This window comes from Alosa alosa, chromosome 20, assembly GCF_017589495.1.
Source record: "Alosa alosa isolate M-15738 ecotype Scorff River chromosome 20, AALO_Geno_1.1, whole genome shotgun sequence".
Taxonomy (NCBI): Eukaryota; Metazoa; Chordata; class Actinopteri; order Clupeiformes; family Clupeidae; genus Alosa; species Alosa alosa.
The window spans coordinates 7,213,621-7,235,542 of NC_063208.1; the positions used below are offsets into that span (position 1 = coordinate 7,213,621).

General features: G+C 39.5%; 1 protein-coding gene and 1 long non-coding RNA gene across 2 annotated transcripts; one reads left to right on the plus strand and one right to left on the minus strand.

Moving 5' to 3' along the window:
* Nucleotides 1-1,068: 1,068 nt before the first annotated feature.
* On the minus strand, nt 1,069-1,902 carry LOC125285579. The gene is made up of 3 exons (XR_007192045.1): nt 1,885-1,902; nt 1,528-1,702; nt 1,069-1,156 (listed from the first exon to the last, which is right to left on the minus strand). It is a non-coding gene; the product is annotated as an uncharacterized LOC125285579 (long non-coding RNA).
* A 6,415-nt stretch (nt 1,903-8,317) lies between these two features.
* Nucleotides 8,318-20,325, plus strand: LOC125285505 (galactose-specific lectin nattectin-like). The gene is made up of 7 exons (XM_048229976.1): nt 8,318-8,386; nt 9,327-9,401; nt 9,572-9,616; nt 18,570-18,676; nt 18,879-19,001; nt 19,336-19,447; nt 19,745-20,325. Exons 2-7 carry the CDS (start codon nt 9,341-9,343, stop codon nt 19,804-19,806), a joined length of 510 nt encoding a protein of 169 aa, XP_048085933.1. The 5' UTR covers nt 8,318-8,386; nt 9,327-9,340; the 3' UTR covers nt 19,807-20,325.
* Nucleotides 20,326-21,922: the final 1,597 nt, after the last annotated feature.

Below are 21,922 nucleotides of genomic sequence, written 5' to 3' on the forward strand. Positions count from 1 at the left end.
AGTGGAGCTGGTTGGCCAGGGCATAGTGCTGGAAGTGTGGGGCCTCTAGTCCTCCCATTGCTTTTGGTTTTTTGTCGTTGTTTAACGGCAGACTACCATAACATTAAATTCCTGTTAAGTATATAACATCATTTTCATGTTGGGTAACAAGAAAAAAATGTGATCTTCACATTAGTTACACAACAGGTCTTTAATTTTTTACAATTACAGGAAACAAGTTCCATATATTGAGTTCATCCACTCTCAAATCAACATTTTAAAGATAAAATCCATTTTTTCACATCAGTTACTTATTTGTAGTTTAACAGATATTTTTATTTCACAGCACTTACTTGACAGTCTAACAGTAAAGTAATCTTTATAATCTTTGAAAGATGAAGGGACATGAAGCAAGATAATAGTAAATAGTAATTCAGGAACATGTAGACTGACTATAATCGTATTTCAGGATCAGGGAATAAGACACAGAAGAATTATCATGGAAAATAAAAACATCGATGGCATTAGGCTCGTGTATCATGTATGAATGTAAAATGTAGATACATAGTAGTATTTTGAAAATCGGATTTCAAAGAACAGGTAATAGGATACAGAGGAATTACAATGGAAAACAAATACATTGCATTAGGCCCGTTTAAAATGTAGACACGCTATCTAGTAGTATTTTGAAAATCGTATTTTAAAAAAACAAGGAATAAGGTACAGAAGAATTATCATGAAAAACAAAAACATCGCGATTAGGCTCGTGTGTATCAATGATGAATGTAAAATGTAGACACGTGATCTAGTTGTATTTCAAAAATCGGAAATAAGGTACAAAAGAATTATCATGGAAAATAAAAACATCGCATTAGGCTTGTGTATCACATATGTATGTAAAATGTAGACATGTTATCTAAAGTAGTACTATTTCAAAATCAAATAAGATACAGAATAATCATCACAGATATTTATCAATTATCAATATCATTGCATCGCGATTGGCCTTGTGTACATGTGAGAATGAATAAACTGACAGATTATGTCCAGAAGAATTTAAAGTAAGAGATGAGTACAAATGATAATCAGGGAGGAAATTAAGTAACATTCATGAGAAATCAAGTAACATTCACTTTACTTATTAGTGATTGTTCTTAGGCTTCTTCTGGGCCTTTTTCTGTGAGAGAGAGAGAGAGAGAGAGAGAGTTACAAAAACTGATAGGGTACACTAGGATTCATGTAGAGGAAAATTGTGCCAAAGTGAATGAATCGGATGTGAATTTGTAACGTTAACACACTTTCTCACAATGAAATTAACTGACATTTATTACTTACTGTAACTGCATTTATATTTGATTTAATCAGTTGTATAAAGTAGAAGTATAGTGTTATGTGGTTATTACAGCAGTACTATGCATGATTGCTCTCTTCAGAGGGTGTAATCCTGCATAGTAGTGCTTATAACTACATAGTAGACTACTACACAACCCCCCCAATACATACCACGCATAAAACAAACTCTGGTTCGAAAGTGTGACATGAACTTACCTCTGGAAGAATTCAAGGGTGCACACTGCCTCCTCCTGATATTGCAGATTCAGAATATAGAAGGTGGAGAAACATGTCGCAATCCCTGTTAGAAATGTGGCGAGGTTGGACCTTTCACAAATGATTAAGGATTCAATGCTGACCATCCACTTTTGATGATTACCTTGTCGTTCACCTGAAAAAAAGAATTTATCATATTCAATTTAAGATATAGATCCACATGTCATGTGATTAGATTCCTTTTAGGATTTTGTCCAAAAAAAAATACAGAAAAAAAAAAAACATTTAGTGTTCAAAAGTTGATTTAAATATGTATATGTTGATCATTATTACTCTAGTGAATGAAAACAAACATACCTAGTAATATCAGGCGGAAGTCACAGGTAGGCTTGGAAGACTCAACATCAGCTACAGTCGCACATCCCTAGCAAAAGAAAAAAAGGCACTGAACAACTCTTCATGATGTGTGTGTGTGTGTGTGTGTGAGTGAGAAAGTGAATGTAATCTCTGTGAGTGTGTTGTGTGTGTGTGTGTGTGTGTAAGGAGTGAGTGAATGTGAGTTGTCTGCAAGGTGAGTATGAAAGGTGTGTGTGTGTGTGTGTGTGTGTATGTGTGTCTGCCGTTGAATGATTAAAAGTGATGAGGCAGGTGTGATAAGATGTTTGTGTGAGGAATGTGTGTATGTGTGTGCAAAGTGAGGGTGCTTGCTTTTGAAATTGTCTGTCTTATCAAAACCACATTGTTTATGGTGTCTATATATGTGTGTCTAAAGACCTAGATAGATAGATAGATAGATAGATAGATAGATAGATACTTTATTGATCCCCAGGGGAAATTCAAGACCTGCATGTCTCTTTAATTTGGCAATCTGGAACACAGCATGGAAGGTCTATATTGGGTATATTGTCATGAATTTAGGTATGGCTCACATAAATAGACGCAGTGGACTGATGCCCACATATATGACATGTAAACATCTTCCTGTTGCATGCCCCTAGCTCAAATGAACTCAGGAGGAATACCATACACGTGTCATGCAACCACCTCTGCTATGGAAATCTAGCTAGGCTACTAACTAGCATTAGCTTTCTAAACTGTCAACTGAAGGACTTAACACAACTTTTAGTAATTACCAGCACGGGCGAAATCCATGCATACAAGTAAACACTGAAAGCAGTAGTCACACTACACTACATCCGTTTGTGCCATATTGTTTATTTGGCCACTGGTTTATTAAACTGATGATGCTAAGCAGACTTAGCAAGCAAACAGTGTTATAGCAGGTAAATCACGCGAGTTAAACTTTAAAAAACTACGCATACCCTACTCATAACAATACTTTTAGATGGCTTCAGATTGCAATGGAGAAACGTAAAATTTGATCAACAAGTGATAACGATAACGCATTGCTTAAGGGCGAAAGCGTGGTTTTGGCTAGCTGAATAGCACTGCTACTAACTTCGTTTCAGCAGGGTAACATTCAGAGATGTTGTATTATACAACTTGTATAAACATGACCAGTGTGCTTTCAAACGTTGTATTTCTGGTCAAAGATGACAGATAAACTCACCTTATTGTGTTGATGGGTTTGGGTATGATTCCAACGTATCGTCTTCTCTCAGCAGACAGCTTCCCATCACCAGCTCGAAGGTAACGTTAATAGATAACGGGGAAGTTCGTGGTGTTCCAGAATAAACATTACGGGCGTGGTAAATAACAGTGTTGGAGCCTGATTTTACACATTTGTCTTACTAATGACTGGAAAGTCCTGTTTATTGAAGGAAACAGATGAATAATGTTGGAATCTGGGTGTAAATTTACAGAAACTTTTTACAGTGCAACCAGCTCTGATGTGATCAGCCAGATGTCAGAGAAAATAATGTTCACTGTGCTTGATCAGACAAGCTCATACTGGCAAGTTCCACTTACTGAAGCCAGCGCAGACCTGTGCACATTCAACACTCCCTTTGGACGATATTCCTTCCAGCTAATGCCATTGAATATCAAGTGCCAGTGAAGTCCTACAAACGGCTGAAACCAGATGGTTTTGGGGACATTCCAGATGTGCACATTATAGCAGATGATTTGATTGTCGCCTCACTAGATGAGAAACAACATGACAAGACATTACATGATGTGATGCAGTGAGCTAAATCCATGGGCTGCAAGTTCAACAAAGAAAAGATCAAATTCAAGAGGTCTGAACTCGTGTACATGGGCCATGTGATCAGCAAGGAAGGTCTGAAGCCTGACGAGTCAAAAGTGACAGCCATAACTGACATGCCTGACCCAACTTCAAAAGAGGATCTTCTAAGGATCATGGGCATGATCAATTACTTGTCACAGTTCATACCTAATCTGTCAACAATTACAACGCCACTGCGTAGTCTACTCAAGAAAGATACAGCATGGACATGGGAACCGCAGCATGCAGCAGCTCTCAAGATGTTGAAGACACTTATCAGCAGCAAGCCAGTGCTCAAGTTCTTTGACATAACCAAAGACACTGTGATACAGTGTGATGCGTCATCAACCGGTCTAGGAGCCTGTTTGCTGCAGGATGGTCATCCCATTGCATATGCATCTCGTTCATTGACCACATCGGAACAAAATTACTCACAAATTGAAAAGGAGCTGCTGGCAATCTGTTTCTCAACTGAAAAGTTCAACCAGTACGTGTATGGCAGACCAGTGACAGTACAGTCAGACCACCGCCCGCTCGAGATGATCACCAGAAAGCCACTGCACAAGGCTTCGCCAAGGCTCCAGCAAATGTTGTTACGCCTACTAAAATACAACATCGATGTGAAGTACCATCCTGGAAAACATATGTACATTGCGGATACCTTAAGCCGAGCATATCTGACCAGTGATGCTACGTCTTCCAACACAGAGGATACACAACAGCTACGGGTACACAGCATTACTGAAGTACTACCTATGAGTAGCCAAAGAATTGAAAAGATCCGGCAAGCATCAGCCGGTGACCCGACTCTCCAGGCAGTAAGAGCAGTGAGTCAGAGAGGATGGCCGACTCACAAAGCAAGTGTACCTCCCCCTAGCGCAACAGTTTTGGCAGGTGAGAGACGAAGTATACTTTGAACATGGACTTGTGTTTGAAGGAGACAGAGTAGTAATCCCAGAGTCTCTGCGACAGGAAATTATTTCCGCCCTACATGACACTCATATAGGCATTGAGAAGTGCAAAACCAGAGCCAGAGCTATTATGTATTGGCCTGGGATGTCTAGAGACATTCAAGATGCAATTGCTTGTTGCAGTGTGTGTGCAAAATTTCACAGAAGCAACACCCAGGAGCCAATGTTGCCACATGAAGTACCAGACCGTCCATGGGCTAAGCTGGGCTCTGACATATTCACCTTTAATGGAACAGATCACCTACTCGTCGTTGATTACTTCTCTAAGTACCCCGAAGTGGTGAGTCTGAGAACCAAGACAGCACAAGAGGTCATCAACAAGCTGAAGTCTCTCTTTGCCAGGCATGGAGTGCCGGACATGCTGGTGAGTGACAATATGCCATATGCCAGTCATGCTTTGCGCCAGTTTGCCACAGACTGGAACTTTAACCTGGTGACGTCAAGTCCTACATATCCTCAGTCTAATGGACAGAGTGAGAGGTTTGTGCAAACAATAAAACAGCTAATGAGAAAAGCAGCAGAGGATGGCAAGGACATCTACAAGTGCCTGCTTGATCTCCGAGACAGTCCTATTAGCGGACTCCAAGTCACTCCAGCACAATTGCTTATGGGACGCCGTCTCAAGACTATCTTGCCTGTAACCTCAAGCTGATGCCTCAAGCCATAGTCCAAGGTAGAGATGAGTTGGTGGCTCGACAACAACAGATGGCACACTACTACAACCGGGGAAAGAGAGAACTGCCTTCCCTGCAACCTGGTGAAAGCTGCCGTATCAGACAAGGCCGTGTGTGGAACCGAGCAGTTGTGGTACAACCTCATACCACCCCTCGATCATACACAGTCATGACAGAAAATGGAACCACCTACCGACGCAACAGAATTCACCTGTCTGTTGATCCTGACAAATCAGCACTTCAAGTGACACCGGACATTGGTGACCCAGACTGCACACCTACAGAGCAGATGGAGACACCAGTGCCCCCTACAAATACTGAGACCACCAGGGCATCATCACAGCTGCCAGTGTCAGTCTGTGAGCGCCCAGCCAGGACAAGATGTTTACCAAAGAGATTTGATGACTGTTATGCACAAGAGAAGCTGAAATATTGTACATGTGTTAGTAGATGTATGTTCAAGTCTTAGCACTGTGATTAATATTCAAGTCAGTGACTTTAGACCAGTTAATCTACACATATACTTAACTGTTGACTTAAAAGATGTTATGATTTCCATAAAGTTCTGAGGTTAGGAATTTGCCAAGACATATTTTGGTTCATTATGTTTATAGAATGGGTTTGATAAATAGTATGCACTATAAGTTACTAAGTACAGTGAGAGGTAACTGGGACTAAGTATATGCAACTTAGTAGTGATGACAAATAATATTTGTTGTTAAATATGTTGAAAACTTTATAATTTGTGGGCATGTCTTTTAAAAAGGGAGATGTCACGTGTTGATCTAAAGTATACCGTTGCCATGCATACTTGACCTATAGTGTTGAACTGGAAATAAAGTGGATTCATTCCTGCACTGCCCAAGGCCTGGCGTGCATGTGACAAGCAGAACCTCTGGGAGGTTCCTTAAAGCAACACCAAAGAGTTTTTTGTACCTTAAAATAATGTTTCCAAAATCGTTTCAGTGGTTCATCAACTTGTAACAGGGTGAACGGCACTTCTGTATTCGCTTCGCAGCCTTCTATCGGCTATAACCGCACTGTGTAAGTTTGCCAGATCGGGTAGCGGATCTGTAGTTCGATGGAATGAGACATAAAACACTGCAAATTTGACTTGCTTTTGATGTCGCAATACATCGTACTTTCATAAATCATGCAACATATTCTACCTTGTCTGTGGACATTGTTATTTGCAAAGCCGGTGCTGGATAAACAAATAGCGTGCGTACGACAGAGGGAAAGTTCTTTGTGTTGCTTTAAGCTTGATTTTCCTATCTCTTTTTTCAGGGGCCGTATTCACAAAGCCTTTTATCTTACCACTAGGAGTACTCCTAAATCGCACTAAAAGATTTTAGCTAGGAGTTTTCTCTTAAAAGTTATTCACAAAGCCTTTCAGACCTACTCTTAGTAAGGAAAAATGACAACTCCTAAACTAAGAGTGAGTCTTCGTTGCTATGGATGACGTCATTACTCATGCACGAGCTTGACTGAGGTGACCACCTTGATTGGCTGATGATTGTAACGCGGGAATGATTCCAAACACCTCCCTTACGATGATGAGTGACAGGTGACAGGTCTGAGAATGTATGCTATACAAGTAGTCTTGAAAGGGCGGGAAGATGATGAATAACTGAATAAAAAGGCCTAGCCTAAATGAATAAAGAGTAAGGCAAAACAAATAGCCTAGTAGCCTAATGAAACATAGGCCTACGGATTGATGCAGTAGCCTATCTTTGCAACATTATTAAATTAATCTGTCACCATGCCTACGTTTGTAAAGAGGAGAACATTTTAAACGTTACATTTAATTTACATGTTGACAATGAGTAGTTTTGGTTGTTGTTGGTGGTGTTATTGCATCCCTTCTATGCCTACAATGCAAAATTGTTCCTAAGCTATTGAAAGCTCCTGTTGCCGCATCACGCATTTCAAAACATCATGCGACGTGAAATGGCACAAAAAGGGTTTGTGAATAGGTCTTAGTGAGTTAGGAGTCCTCTCGACTTCTTTTAAGCTGTCCCAGACTTAGGTGCTACTTTTAGGTCTAAAATGCTTTGTGAATTACTTTTAGTGAAAAAAATTAGGAGTCCTAAAGTTAGGAGTGACACGCCCATTATTTTTAGGAGTTGCTCCTAAATTCGCCACTTATGAGCTACTTTTAGCCTTAAAATTCTTTGTGAATACGGCCTGTGATGTTACGAGAGGCTGCGTTCTGGAGGGCCGCTACGTTCCCCTGAGATGGCTGCAGTCACGGACAGCTTTGGCTCCATCTGCTGGGGGAGTTGGAAACTCCACCCCTCAAACACACGGTATCCCAACACACCTGAGACCGATCAGGGCCTGATGAGCTGAAGGGCTTTTTAAGGCCCAGAGACACAGTTGGTGTGAGGGTGGGATTTGAGAGACAAGCTCAAGTTGTGCTCTCAGAGGAGCTACAGACGGTCGAAGTGGCACTTTCTACCTGAAGACTGGAATACTTACCTGAAGACTGGAATACTTACCACCGGATTGGCCACGGGCTGCGGTGCTGTCTAAAGTAAGGCTGAAGACTAGTTTTCACAAAGAGATTTACCTGAGGGAATCGGGACTATGACTTTTCGTTTGAAGAGACCTTGTTTAAGTTTTGACGGTTGAACAATCAACCTTATCCTTAGTTACCTTTTTGTTAATTCCCCAGAACTTGATTAAAAACCTTCGTTATACCCTAAATTTGTGTCCTTGCACTGCTGAACTGTCCCGCCGAGAGCCGTGTAGCCTCATGATATCACAGGCCCCAGACCTCTTTCTGTGTGCTCTCACTATCCAACCATGTATAGATGGATCTTAGACAAACGTGTCATGTTTACTTTTGGTATGCAAATAAGGATTTAAGTTGTTTGGCAAATATCAAATTTTCAATGAATGCAGGTCATTTTCATAAGCAAATTTCCCTGATGGATATGCTTTCAACTCATGACTATAAAGGCTGCTTAGCTGTCCTCATCCTCACCAAATCTTCCAGAGCCTCTCAAAGATCCCCTCATCAACAGGTGAGCATCACACCACGACTCTAATGTTTCCCTCTAATCTTTTATCTCCTGTTTTTTATTGTATAGTATTTTTTTATTGTATGCCAGAGATGGGGACTTGTGCCTGAGACTGGGACTCGTGTCACACTTACATAAGTTGCAAAAATAGTGACTTCAGACTTGACTTGTGACTCCACCTTAAAAGACTACAGACTTGACTCGTGAACAACCTGTATTTCATGCAATTATTGCTTCTTTTTTTTTTTTTTTTTTTTAAAAAAAAAAAAAAGTAAAATGTTATTAAAATGTATTAATATATTTCTATTCTATTCAATGCAACACAAAAATGCGTTGACCAATGCAACGCACCCAGATAGGTCAGTCAGTCACTTAATAATGTGAAAGACAATTTTAAATGTAGCATACTATATCATCACAGGTAACAAGCTAACCATTGCAAAGTGTTGTACTAATGCTGGAAACAGGCAGATAGCATCTTTATAATTGGCCATATGATGTGACAGACTTAGGTTCATATTTCAACAGGTCCGAGGAGGGCTAGAAGGATGTGTTCAGTAGCAGAAGATTAGACCAGAGAGGGTTAAAGCGGAGTTAGTAATCAAGGATCTTTGATTAGAATATAGGCCTACAATGTTCTAAATTGGAGAAAAACATTGTAGTATTCGTTTCAAGCTACCATAGGCCTATAGAGCAGAAGATTAGACTATACAATTTTCTAAGTTGGATGTAAGTTCTGGATGTAAACTAAATTAAACTAGCTCCAGCATGAGTGATATTTTTCCTGTAAGTTCACAGCCACTCTTGGCTGCCCACATTTTATTTCAGAAAAAAAAACATGAACGAAACGTTGTAGTATTCGTTTAGAGCTACCGGACTATGACTTAACATCTCTGTTGCTGTTGTGTCACTGTGTGTGTGTGTGTGTGTGTGTGTATTTCAGAATAATTAACTGCCATGGCGATTCTGCCAGTTATCTCTCTTCTCTATGCCATGTTTGCCCTGAGCATGGCTTCAGGTCAGTGGAGCATACATAATGTACCATTAAGCAATCATACTAGTAACCGTTTTAGAGGATGCTTAAAGTACATTTTAAAAAGCATGTATATGAAACAACAGTCAATATAATTTGAAAAGAACTGGGTGTGGGGGAATCATGTTGACATACTGACCCTCTTTTTTCTCTAGAGCCCATGACTGATGGTGGTCCAGGTGAAACTGAGGAGTCTCCAGGTGGGTTTATATCTCCTGTTCCATAAGTCAAATCTTTGAAGAATATAGCATCATATTAAGTATTGTGTGGGTGCTTCAGGCTTCTGTTGTTGTTGTTGTATGACATCAAACTATTTGATTGGCACAAATTTGAAAATTAATTCCTCATTATTTACTTTGTGGCTACTAGCGATTCTAACAAGAGCTGTTATAAAGGACTTTGCTCGGTAACACTCCATAATAAGGTGGCATAATAAATAGCAAACTAGTAATTAACCCTTTGTTAATATTTGTTAATTGTTACTAACATATCTATTTACCACAAGTTAATAGTTTTTTCATCATTAATTAAATATCAGTTGTTTGCATAAAATCTGTATGTTAATGTTTTAGCAAATCTATTGCTAATCTAACTAATATTGTATTAATATGTGTTAATGGTTAACTAAATGTCTTTTTGGCACTAATTAAGTTATTTCTTACATCATTTAAATGTTAAATGTTTATTTACAAACTATATGTTAATAGAAAAGTTAATGACTTATTATTATTTAACTAATTGTTATTAAACTGTGCTTCTGCCTATCCCAATATGAACCACTCCCCATAGGACCCTTACAATAGATAGATATACTTTATTGATCCCCAAGGGGAAATTCAAGAAAAAAACACGGAGCTACCTTGACATGCTGCCACTCTTGTCGGCGCCGGGACCGCTTGCAATAAAGTTGGTTAAGCTTAATTAATATATTAGTAGTATATAGCTATAAGCGTGGGGGGGCCTTATAAAAAAAAGTTGGTTAAGCTTAATTAATATATTAGTAATATATAACTATCAGTATGGGGGACCCTTATAATAAAGTTGGTTAAGCTTAATTCATATATTAGTAGTATATAGCTATCAGTGTGGGGCCCCTTATAATAAAGTTGGTTAAGCTTAATTAATATATTAGTAATATATAACTATCAGTATGGGGGACCCTTATAATAAAGTTGGTTAAGCTATATTAATATATTAGTAATATATTAGTCAGACGGTGAAGGGACTGAGACCAAAACTGGCTTATCACCTTTATTCCTTTAGGAAAAGTTCAAACAAAACATGCCTTCAGGCACTGGCTAAATAAAACAGCATCTGCACAAGCAAAATAAAAAAAAGTAGTTGAATGGGCTATATTACATGCATCATTCCTATACCATCACTGTCAGCCCTACTAGCAAGGGAGACATGCGACATGGTATGTTCAGGTGCACAGAACGACAGTTTATTAATATTCTGAGACTCACTAAACACTCACAGACGTAGACCATACGGAGGTAATGCATAAACATAATGCTAAACTAAATGTACATTCATTTCCTGCTAGACTGAATTGCACTTTCCATGCACACTAAGCTAAACTACACTGAATGCATGGAAAGTTGCTAGCAGAGTTTACAGCTAGTCACGTTAGACTCGGTGTGTATGAACTCGTGGTCATTATGAAAACATTAATAAACGTTCTCTAAGTTGCTAGAATTGCACCCAAATCCTAACAATACATGTAAAGTAATATAATACAGGTGGTATATCGAAATTTTCAACTTAAACAACATTTTACAGTTACAAAATTAAAACACAGTGGTGAGTGCTTCATACAGTCAACGGTACAATTCTCAGTAACTGAAGTTACTTTGCTTTTTAATCCAAAATTGAGAAATGCTCAATTGGCACCAGAGAAGATTATTCAAGAATTAAAAAAGTCATCTATGCTGGTCCTGGAATTTGATTGCCTTGTTTGGATGACTGTAGAAAGGGAATTTGAGTTATCTCTGCCATTCATGCAACAGATCTAACATGGTTGTAATATTGTAATGTAACAAATTACTTTGAGATGACAGTAACAAGTAATAAATAATGCATTACGCTTTTGAAGTAACTTGCCCAACACTGAACAATACAAGGACAAAACGCAGCAGAGCTGCAGTACACCGTTTCTCCAAAGGGGGCTCCAAAACACCAATCTCAATAATGCTGCTTAATTACGGCAAAAATCACATACAAACACTAAACTACATTTCTAACTCTGTTACACCCCCTCCCCTGAATTTCAACAAATTCAAGCAGCAACCAAATAGTACTTCCAAAGGCAAAGACTACACTACTTTCAAACACTAGACAGAGGGTCACCAATTACAGGACAGCCAACCACAAAGGTATACAGTAAGGATGAAGTGGAAGAAGAGGTGCGCAAACTCTCACACAACCAACCACTGGCAGTAGGGTGCTACACCCCACAAGACCATTAGGGGTTTGCACCGACGTCACGTTCTGGCCGGTAACTATGGTAACCCAGCACGCGCGGCCATATTGGCGATACTCAGTGAATGAAGTACAATGGAGTATTATGCACTTTGGATATCTTACGTGATTGTAGCCGTGTCTAAACAACAGAAAAGCTCATCAAAATGCGTCTAAGATGCAAAGGCATATAGGGCAGGACTTGGACCACAAGAAAAGGCGCAATATTTCGAGAAATTACGGATTATTGGCAGCGCAGATCCATATGAGTTGGGTGAGGGAGACGAAGTACCAAGTTCAACCACAAGCGCCCCCCTTCCTCTGATAACTTCTGGCATTATTGTCCCTTCTCCCTGGTTTTTTAATAACTTTTGGAAGTCGATACCTACACCAGATGTTTTTCTGTCTGACCTATTGGTACAACCTAAAACACGGCAATAATTAACCATTTTCCTTGACGATGTTAGGGATTTACTTCAGTGCCTAACGCTTTCTAATGAGGCGAGTCTCTCCAATATGGCGATGTCCAGATCTGATGACACGCCGTGCAAACCCCTAATAAAGCCATAAACCATAAATTCCATAAATTCTCCACAAAGCTAATCAGAAAAGCTAGATAAATAATAATGTCATTAACTTTTATATTAGCATATAGTTTGTAAATAAACATTTAACATTTAAATGATGTAAGAAATAACTGTTAATTAGTGCCAAAAAGACATTTAGTTAACTATTAACAATTATACAACAATTGGGTTCTATGGAACTATTTATTTGTTTCTGATTGGCCGAGAGACGTTCCATGAGTTGGAATATCCCTGGACATTTCAACTCAGACTCAGCACAGCTAATAATAAATCACTCCTTTGATACAATGCGAAGATTTGACACCCAGCTCTCCACTATTTCAAGCAATGGGTTACTCCTTAGCAAACCAAAACGAAACAGTGCTTCACCACATCTGTGGATTAAGCCACACAGTCAACTCAATGTAAGTAAGATAAACGAGGATGCTAATTGTTCTCAGCATTGCCAGCATTGTGTATAATATGATTGTCACTTGGAGGAGACTTATAGATAACTAATGTTAGCATAAGTAGCTAACCGCTGCTAACGTGCTAGCAAAGATCCTTAATATTACTTTATCAACCGTCTCTGGTGCTAGCATCGTCACGTCAGGCTGTGCACAGTAGTGTAACATTTATTCACTATACATTAATAAAGTTGAGTGGTTCTGCAATGTAGACTATGTTTCCGTTTTTTTGCAGTACCATGTCCCTTACATGACATGGCCCAGTGTCCTTGTAACATGCATGCAGCAAACCTAGATATGAATGTGATTTCAACATTTCTTTCAAGAAGACAATGTAAACTAGCCTGGCGAGCCAGACCCACATTAAAATATAGGGTCTGGGCACTCACCGTTCGCAGTGCTCAGTCCGAGGGGCGGGATAATCAGTTGTCTAATCAATTCCCTCTGCACGCAATAGAGCTGCACAGTCCCACCCACAGCCAAAATGCGGTTAGGTGCCGGATGTAAGATTCCCATTCATTTGTCCCATTGACGTTTGGAAAAATCCGTATCTAAAGAGTTTTACAGCATGTCTTAGGCTATCCAGCTACGGCATAACTCATAAGCATACAACATATCATTTCGAGTGAAAAAACAAGGAGAAAATCCAAAAAAAGTCAAAGGTACAAGACTGTGTACATATTTTCATTTCTGAGCGAAGGAACTACTCATCCCATAAACCACCGCGCCTCACTAAATAATATAGGCAAAATCGGCGGGATTTATTTTTGCCATTTCCAACCGGCGACAGCACGCGAAAACTTTCCTCCAAACAGTGATTTTTATATAGTGAATGTGCAGTTAATATCAGTTATTTCATGAGTAATCGTGTAAATAATAGTGTTTTGATTTTGAATTTTATATTTATCATCGTGTATTTTATATCGTGTGTGTGTGTGAACGCGGTTAACGTTAACGGCAGTGCTTCGTAACGTTACCTGACTCATCCTGTGCTGTCATCACTGCTCAGTCGGGCTGATGCATGGACTGGTGCATGGTCTGCTCTTGGACCACCATATTCAGTTTATTAATTTGCCGTGAATTATTACACAAAATGTTCATTAAATGCACAAAGTATTCCTAGGTTGATATGAATCATACAGTATGAAGGCTACAGTAGCCTAGCTAATGTTAACTAGCACTGCTAGCAGCATTAACGTTACCAACCTTCCTGCTTAACTCACCACAACTTTGTAGGTCTTGTCCCTCATGCAGGCCCTTACAAAACCCACAAACTGACTAAGTTTGTGTGATGTATAAACCCCAATCCTTGTTGATACAAGTGCCAATATTCGTCAAGAAAGTTTTTAATCACATTAAGATTTCCGCCATAGGCAGTAAAAGACTCCGCCATCTTTGTCAATATTTTTCACTGAGAAAGTTTCAAACTATGACCATAACGGCCTTTCCACCAATCAGAGGCATCACTGTGGGATTGTGGGTAATGAAGTACTTATCCAAGAGATCGTGAATAAAAGGCATTTATCTCAAAACAAGGTTAGTGCCCCATGAACTCTTGGTGTCGCTTAGTACAGCGGTAGCTGGTTTTAAGTCTACCACGTGCAGTTAAGTTTTTATGGCTTATACCGCAATTGTCAATGAAGATATTGCATTGAATTTTTACATCCGGCATAGGCTGTGGGCGGGACTGTGCAGCTCTATAGAGCTGGTAAGTCCCACCCTTTCCGCCATCCCTGCTGGACCTCTAGATTGAAAAATCGTTAATTAGTGATGCACGATATATCGGCCGCCGATATAATATCGGCCGATATGGTCATTTTTTTACACATCGGTATCGGTCCGATGTCAAAATAGGGCCCGATGTGAACAGGCGATAATCATTCCTGTGTATTTGGCGTGTGTGTAGCGATCCAAGCGTGTTATCTGTCTACACTGAATCCGTTAAATATGCCCTTCTATTGCATCATATTTCTTATTTAAAATAGCAGGGCAACAAGACTGACAAAGATGACACTGGGCATCTGACAAAAGTTCTTTCAAAGCGTTATGTTGTATCGGCGTTGCTTGCAGTCAAGTTGATGGCTGGCTTGCATGTCATGTCACGCCCTAGCACTACATCTCGCGGTAGGCTAAATATAACTGTGTATCAGGCAGAATGTAGTTATATGGTCGTAATAGGAATTTAATAGGGCTGTAGCGATATGCGATTCAAAACTGAAATCGCAACACTCATATCCACAAACCTGCGTCGCGGTGTGAAAAGGCAGAACCGACACACCCTTTCTAGTGTCTAGCAGTGCTTTGCAGCTTCTGGCGGCGCATAAACAACACACATCTCCCGCTTTACTTGGCGGTAGCCTCACGTTGCTTTCATTGTAGACTTTACCAAACCATATAAACCCCTGTTAACCTTTCCTGCTTTGTTTCAGACCGTAGTCAGAAACGCGGGGGAGATTCGTTATTGATAGGGCGATGTTATAAGATAGAATAATGTCGGGTCCGCGGTCCCATTTCTGATGAGCAAAATACACGAGCTGAACTTTATGGAGTTTTATTTCGGACAGTAACACCGCTCACACTGTGTACAGACTCCAACTTGAACTTCCACACTCTCTGCTCCAGTAGCATACATACACTTCCTCACTCTATCTCCCTCCTTCCCAGCTTCCCACACACACACACACACGGAGCTCTCTTAAAGGAGCCATAACACCATTTACAACACCCCTCTCTTTGCCCGCTCTCTCTCGCTCACTCAATGGACCGCCACACTTCGCCAACGCAATCCAAATAAAACATTACAATCGTGAAAGCAAGGACTCATAGAAGACGACTAGCTAAATTACTATTAAATCTGCTTAGCAACATTAGCATGCTGCACATATTTGTTTAAAACTCTTGGTTTCAAGTTGACTGATCATCTCAATACCAATGTTTCCCAAAAAGTGCCTGTACCAAAGGAAAACAAGTATTACCTTTAAACTTAAACACACATGGGGAAACTGAACAGTCCAATCAGTAGACTATGATAAGCTAGCCAACTATGCTACTATGCTACTTTGTTTACAATATTTCCAGGCTTCAACCACACAGCTGAATTAAAGAGGGAGAGTTGTAATATAAATAGTAGGCCTATAGTGTGCCATACCTATAGGCTAATCTGCATAAAGTGCTGTCATAAATATCAGACATTCAGTATTCTCTCTTTTTATATCAGGATATAAAATAATACAGATATATTCTATTATATTGTAATCCTCTGGTGTTCTAAGGTAGGCTATTGAAACGCGTTATTTAAAAAAAAAATACAGATCTGCCTTTTAAGATATCTTAGAATTCCCAAATAACGGTCATTTTTGAAGGCAGCAATTATTTTCTGGTCCACTCGATGCACACTTCATGCTCCCTCCTACCCATAATCCCTTTGTGGACTACAACTTTCAACGTCTGAAACAGCTGTGAAAGTTAAACAAACATGGTATCATAGTGTTATGACATCGGTTTTGAATAATGGCTGCTGAATCTGTCTAAAATGTCATTTGTGTGACCCTATTTTGCTTAGATTTGTAGATTACAGATTAGAAATAAACAATTTACTATCTGATTATGCCATTGTTGTAACCATTAATAGCGTCTGGTCTGATATATCTGCCGGCCCTATTTTGCTTAGATTTGTAGATTAAACTAATTTATACCGTTAGCCTGCTAGCTTACATAAGCTAATTTAGTTTAACGTCAGGCCTTTGCTAACGTCATACCGTAGTGTTAACCAAAGATTCTAGAGTGCTACGCTCATTTTTAAAAGATGCATTTAATCCAAAGTCATGTCTAGTGAGACAGCTCTCTATGTAGGGAGGGAGGCAGTAGGCAGCTGTAAGAATAAGATAATATACTGTCAAACTCGTAACATGAAAAATTATATTAAAAATTCACAGACAACATATGTTCACATTCATGGCACAATTCAAACGGGACCAGAAAATAATTATTTTCTCACATTCACTTGCATTGATGATTTTTCAATCTAGAGGTCCACTGGGGGTTTAGCGGATGGGCGGGACTTACCAGCTCTATAGGACAGCGGCAGCGCTATGAGTCCCATGCGTTTCCCACCAGCGGAGCTAGTTGGCTAGTTCAAACGTTTGCCAACATAATAAAAGCTTAACTTGTGTCACACTGTTCGCCAGCAGCAATAACCATCTTATTTGTTTTCAAGTAGCAGGGAATTCAAGCCAAACCGTTGCAACTCTGCCATCAATCATTATGTTAAGCCCACCTAACGACTCTATACACGATTTCAATGGCCTAATTAAGTTTCGATTTCTGGAGCTCACAAGCCAACGGAGAGTTGCTAGACTAGACCTGGCAGCAAATTAATTTGCTTTTTGATGCGTAAGAACGATGTCGAAATTAAAATTTTTAAACAATAATGGGGTGTTTTCAGATTATTTAGTTTGTGGTAGAATTGTTGTATAAAAGCAATATAGCACTCGTGATCGTGGGATTGGTCATGGATATTCCCACGGCTGTTGTTGCCAGCGCCAGCTCTTGCTCTGCTAAAGTATGTTACTAGCTATTTTGCTTATAGCACAAACTGTGTTTTGGCAACTTAAATGTTTTAATTTGAAAATTTATGTTGTCATTAAGAAATTACGATGGCATATTAGGGCCATTGTATGAAATGAAAAAAATACTGATTTGGGGGAGGGAGGCGGGGATATTCAGAGAGATTAAAGTCATAAATTTGCCAGAAAAAATCTCTGATATTCTCTGATGTTGTAAAGTCGCAAATTTGCGAGAAAATAATCTAAAATTTATGAGAAATCGAAATAATGTCAAGGAATAGCCTAACCGAATGATAATATAAGGCACTAAATGTTATGATGTAGCCTATACATAATTCATATGCCCGGTACAAACAAACTAGATAGCTAGGTAGCCAGCCTATGGTTGTGGCAGGCAGTGCAATCACTCTTTACTCTTGTTTTGTACATTTGTTACCTGATATATGAAGCTACAAACTCCCCTTCACTTATAGAAATGCTACATTCCCGCCCTTAATATTCTCTATACTTGTAGTAGTAGTGGTAGTTATGGTTGTCGAAGCATTCTCCATAAATTATTAATTTGTGATTCCTTCAATTGTGATTTGGGTAGATGCAGTATGAACTTTGTGATTTAAAGGTGCTATAAGCAATGTTGGTTAACATCACTTCTGTTGACGTTCAAACGAAACAGAAAGCTAGCTGGCTACTCCTTTCCCCTCCCTCAACGCGCATTTAGTCGGTTATTGGCTGTTTGTTATGTTTCATTGTGCAGGTTGCACACGTTTGTTTTTGTTGCCATTTGCAGAGCCTGGGCTGTCTACAGAGACCAAGTTTTTTTTTAGTGTTACAGGGGACAGGCAGTTTGCAGATAGTGAAGAGATGTTTACTGTATGTGACAAAAAATGTTTTAGCCTAAAAAACGTGTCACATCGCTTAGAGTACTGTCCCTAAGAAATCTAGCATATTTGACAGTTGTATGGGCGACTCATTTTTACTGTATCAAATTGGTCTTGAGATTCAGAACTGCTGTCTCCATAATGCATTTGGTGATCTCTCTGCAATTGAAAGAATGTGTTGTCCTCCTGATCTGGTTCACCTGACTGTTGTTCTTAGAGCTGACCGTTGTGGAAAAACATGCTGTGTGTCAGTCTGGATGGCACGGCTGTGGAAATCGCTGCTTTAAGCTTTTCCATGAAAGGAAAACTTGGTCTGAGGCAGAGGTGAGTAACAATATGTAAAAACAGAAAAGTAAACAAGAGCTTATTTCATAAGCATGGTCTTTCTCTGTTTCTGAATGCTGCCGATCTTTTTATTACATTATTTGGATTGACTTAATAACCTGCCTTATCTCTATTTCAGTTATATTTGAATATGCCATAAGTTACATTCTGTGCCATGATCTGAATGCCTGTTTCCCTTTAGGGACACTGCAAGGAGCAGGGAGGTAATCTTGTATCCATCCACAACAAGGTGGAAGCCAAGTTGGTAGGGGACTTGTCAGGGAATACATACTGGACATGGATTGGGACTGGGGGATCCGCTGAGGTAAACTATTGCAGTGTGTCTAGTTTCTTATACTGTTGGTGGTCGATTATTGCTGATAGTTTTGACAGGCTCCTAATCTGACCACTTCTACTGTGTCATTCCAAAATCATATCTGATTGAAATGGAGAGCTACTCTGGTGAGACTTTTCAGTCTTATCAGAATTTGAGTCTCACCATTTGGATTTCATTATGGGGCGTGTTTCAATTTCCCTGCCTCAAATTTCGTGGACAGTCTAAATTTGGCCTTGCTTCCAGGCTAAGAGTAAAGTTAAATGGTTAAATATCCAAATTTACTTTGGGGGTAAAGTTGAAAGAGATTTTGTCCTGTTTGCAGGGTTTCACGTGGTACTGGACTGATGGCAGCCCATTTGACTATTCCAACTGGGCCTCATGGGAGCCTAATAACCATCTTGGAAATGAACACTGCGCAAGCACCAACTACAATGGTATTGTACTTGTACACTCCATTAACTCAAGAGTCATCTATAGTCTGTCCATTTTCTGGTCTCCATCTCTGTCCATCTTTAATCATTTATTGAGCAATATCCTTTCATTGTTCCTGTCATTGTTCTATAAGCACACATTAGCCTATGGTCTTTACAATGACTAAACCTACTCTTGCAAGATGGCTACAATTTATGAAAGACTTTTTTTTTTTTTTTTTTATGTTGGTTTGGTATATAAAATCTATGTCATGTGTTTATCTGTCTTTGATAAACAACTGTTGTTGCCTTCTCCTCCAGGTGGTGGCGTTTGGAATGATCTTCCCTGCCACCAGAGTCTCCCTTTTGTGTGTGCCAAGTAATCAGGCATCTTGTGTGGGGTTCACCCACAACCTGTGATTTTAAGCCTTCTTTCTTTCCTTCCTTTGAATTTAAAACACAACATTGTTAAAGCAGGGCTCTTAGAGATCAGTCACAGGTGGTGTGTCGGTTTGTGTGCAAGATCTGTGTGTATGAGTGCACTGGGGTAAGGCCAGTGTTTATGACACCGGCCACCTGTGCACCTGTGCAGCCACCTGTGCAGTCATCACACTTGTTTTGTGCACCACACACACCTGTGCAGTCATCACCACACACACCTGTGCAGTCATCACCCTTGTGTGCACCACACACGCTTGTGCAGTCATCACCCTTTTGTGCACCACACACACCTGTGCAGTCATCACCCTTGTTTTGTGCACCACACACACACACCTGTGACTGTAACCAGCCCAGACCATCAGGTGTTGATGTACCTCCTGCAGAATTCCTTCTCTTCTTTCAGTTCAATCTTTGATTGTCACAAATCTAATCAATAAATCAAAATCAGCATCAAAATGCAATTCTGGTGTTATTTGTTATCACCCATCCATTTATGTTCTCTTTTGTTTATGGACCCTTTCAAGAGTTCCATTATCAGCATCATAGTTGGCCCCACAAGACTTCCTTTTTAACATTCCATATGTTATCTTAATGCAGAGGAAGTAGATTGGGGCCCAAATAGAACGTTCAAGCATTGTTTTTGTTTTTATTGATGAAAGGGTCTATAGGTAGATGCTCATAATAGTATACATAATATTGTCCAGTTGCAGAGTAAATTGATAACGATGAGCTCAAATGAAATTGTTAGCAAAAGACATACACTTCATATGTAGACATGTGAGCATAGGCTGCACACCTGGTGAAGGATGTAAAATTGGGTGGGAGTGGCCTACATATATCCAACAACTGCTGAATTGTGAGGGATTTGTCTCAACAATAACTTTGATCAAAAAGAAAAATATATAGGTAACACTTTACAATAGTGGTACAATATATATATTTGGTTGAGAGAAGCTGATTTCGAATGCACCCTTAACATTTAAATACATTCCTATGTCTGGATTGTGAAAGCATGTACCTTGTATGTATTGCATAGACCTTAATGCACAAACATGAGGTTCAAACTGGTGTGGGTTCTCTTCTCACATAAGGTTTACAAAGTGCTCAGCCTCACTTTGATCATTGCACGCCTAAACCACACTGCGTAGACTAGAGAACAGCGAGGGGCCAGTGAGAGTGAGGGGCCTGAGTCACACATCTGTGAAACCGGACGGCTCCACACCCTGCACAGAGGTTGCTCACTCGTGCTGATTGTTCCACCCACGGCTCTGGACAGAAAGCAACTTCAAAGTTTGAATTTCTAAAGATGGAACTTCAAAACATTGAAATATGACCTTGCTGAGCTCAGTACAATGCTTTGAGCATCTCAGTCGTCTGATTTAAACACAAACAGTGAAATCTCCAGTGAAATTGCAAGAAATGCAAGATAAACATTGTTAAGAGTCATTACGTGTCAAATCAGATAAAATCCAGGAAAATGGTTGCAGCACCGACTCCGATTTTCCTCAAAGTTTGTCTACACAATGTTTAGGTTCCATAATTAAAACCTTTAACATATTTTTGTTCAATTCTATTGTTTTCATAGTCTTTTTGCACTTGATTGTTTACACTCTCTAAAAGGCCTTATCTTGGAGGCCATGTTTGGACATTCATATCTTAAAAAGTAGTATTCCTAGCCTGACCAAACTTTGTAGAATGGAAGACAAAAATGTTCTCCGTACAATTCAGTACAAGTTTGTACCACAGTCTCATTGCTTTTATAGAAGTCCCTAGTTTCAGAAAAAAACATGCAAAAAAGTGACATTGAGTGTCTCAAAACTCCTTTATTGTGACACACCTGCCATCAATCACTATTTTCTCTAGAAATATAATCCTTTGTTAATGTTGTCCCAAATTGTGAAGTTTCCAAAACAAAAAGCCATGACAATGATAAGGATAAAACAAGGCGTGTTAGTATTTTTGTGTCATTTTCATGCAACTGAAATGGTATGTGGGGTAGCTAGTAGGACCATAAACATCTATGTGGAAATGGCTAAGTATATGAACATTTAGTTAAGT

What these genes read in the sequence shown, in the direction of transcription:
- LOC125285505 (XM_048229976.1), top strand. Translation starts at nt 9,341, where the DNA reads ATGGCGATTCTGCCAGTTATCTCTCTTCTCTATGCCATGTTTGCCCTG. An exon ending in TGAAACTGAGGAGTCTCCAG is followed by an intron (nt 9,617 to 18,569) that starts GTGGGTTTATAT and finishes TGTTGTTCTTAG; the next exon opens with AGCTGACCGTTGTGGAAAAA. An exon ending in AAACTTGGTCTGAGGCAGAG is followed by an intron (nt 18,677 to 18,878) that starts GTGAGTAACAAT and finishes GTTTCCCTTTAG; the next exon opens with GGACACTGCAAGGAGCAGGG.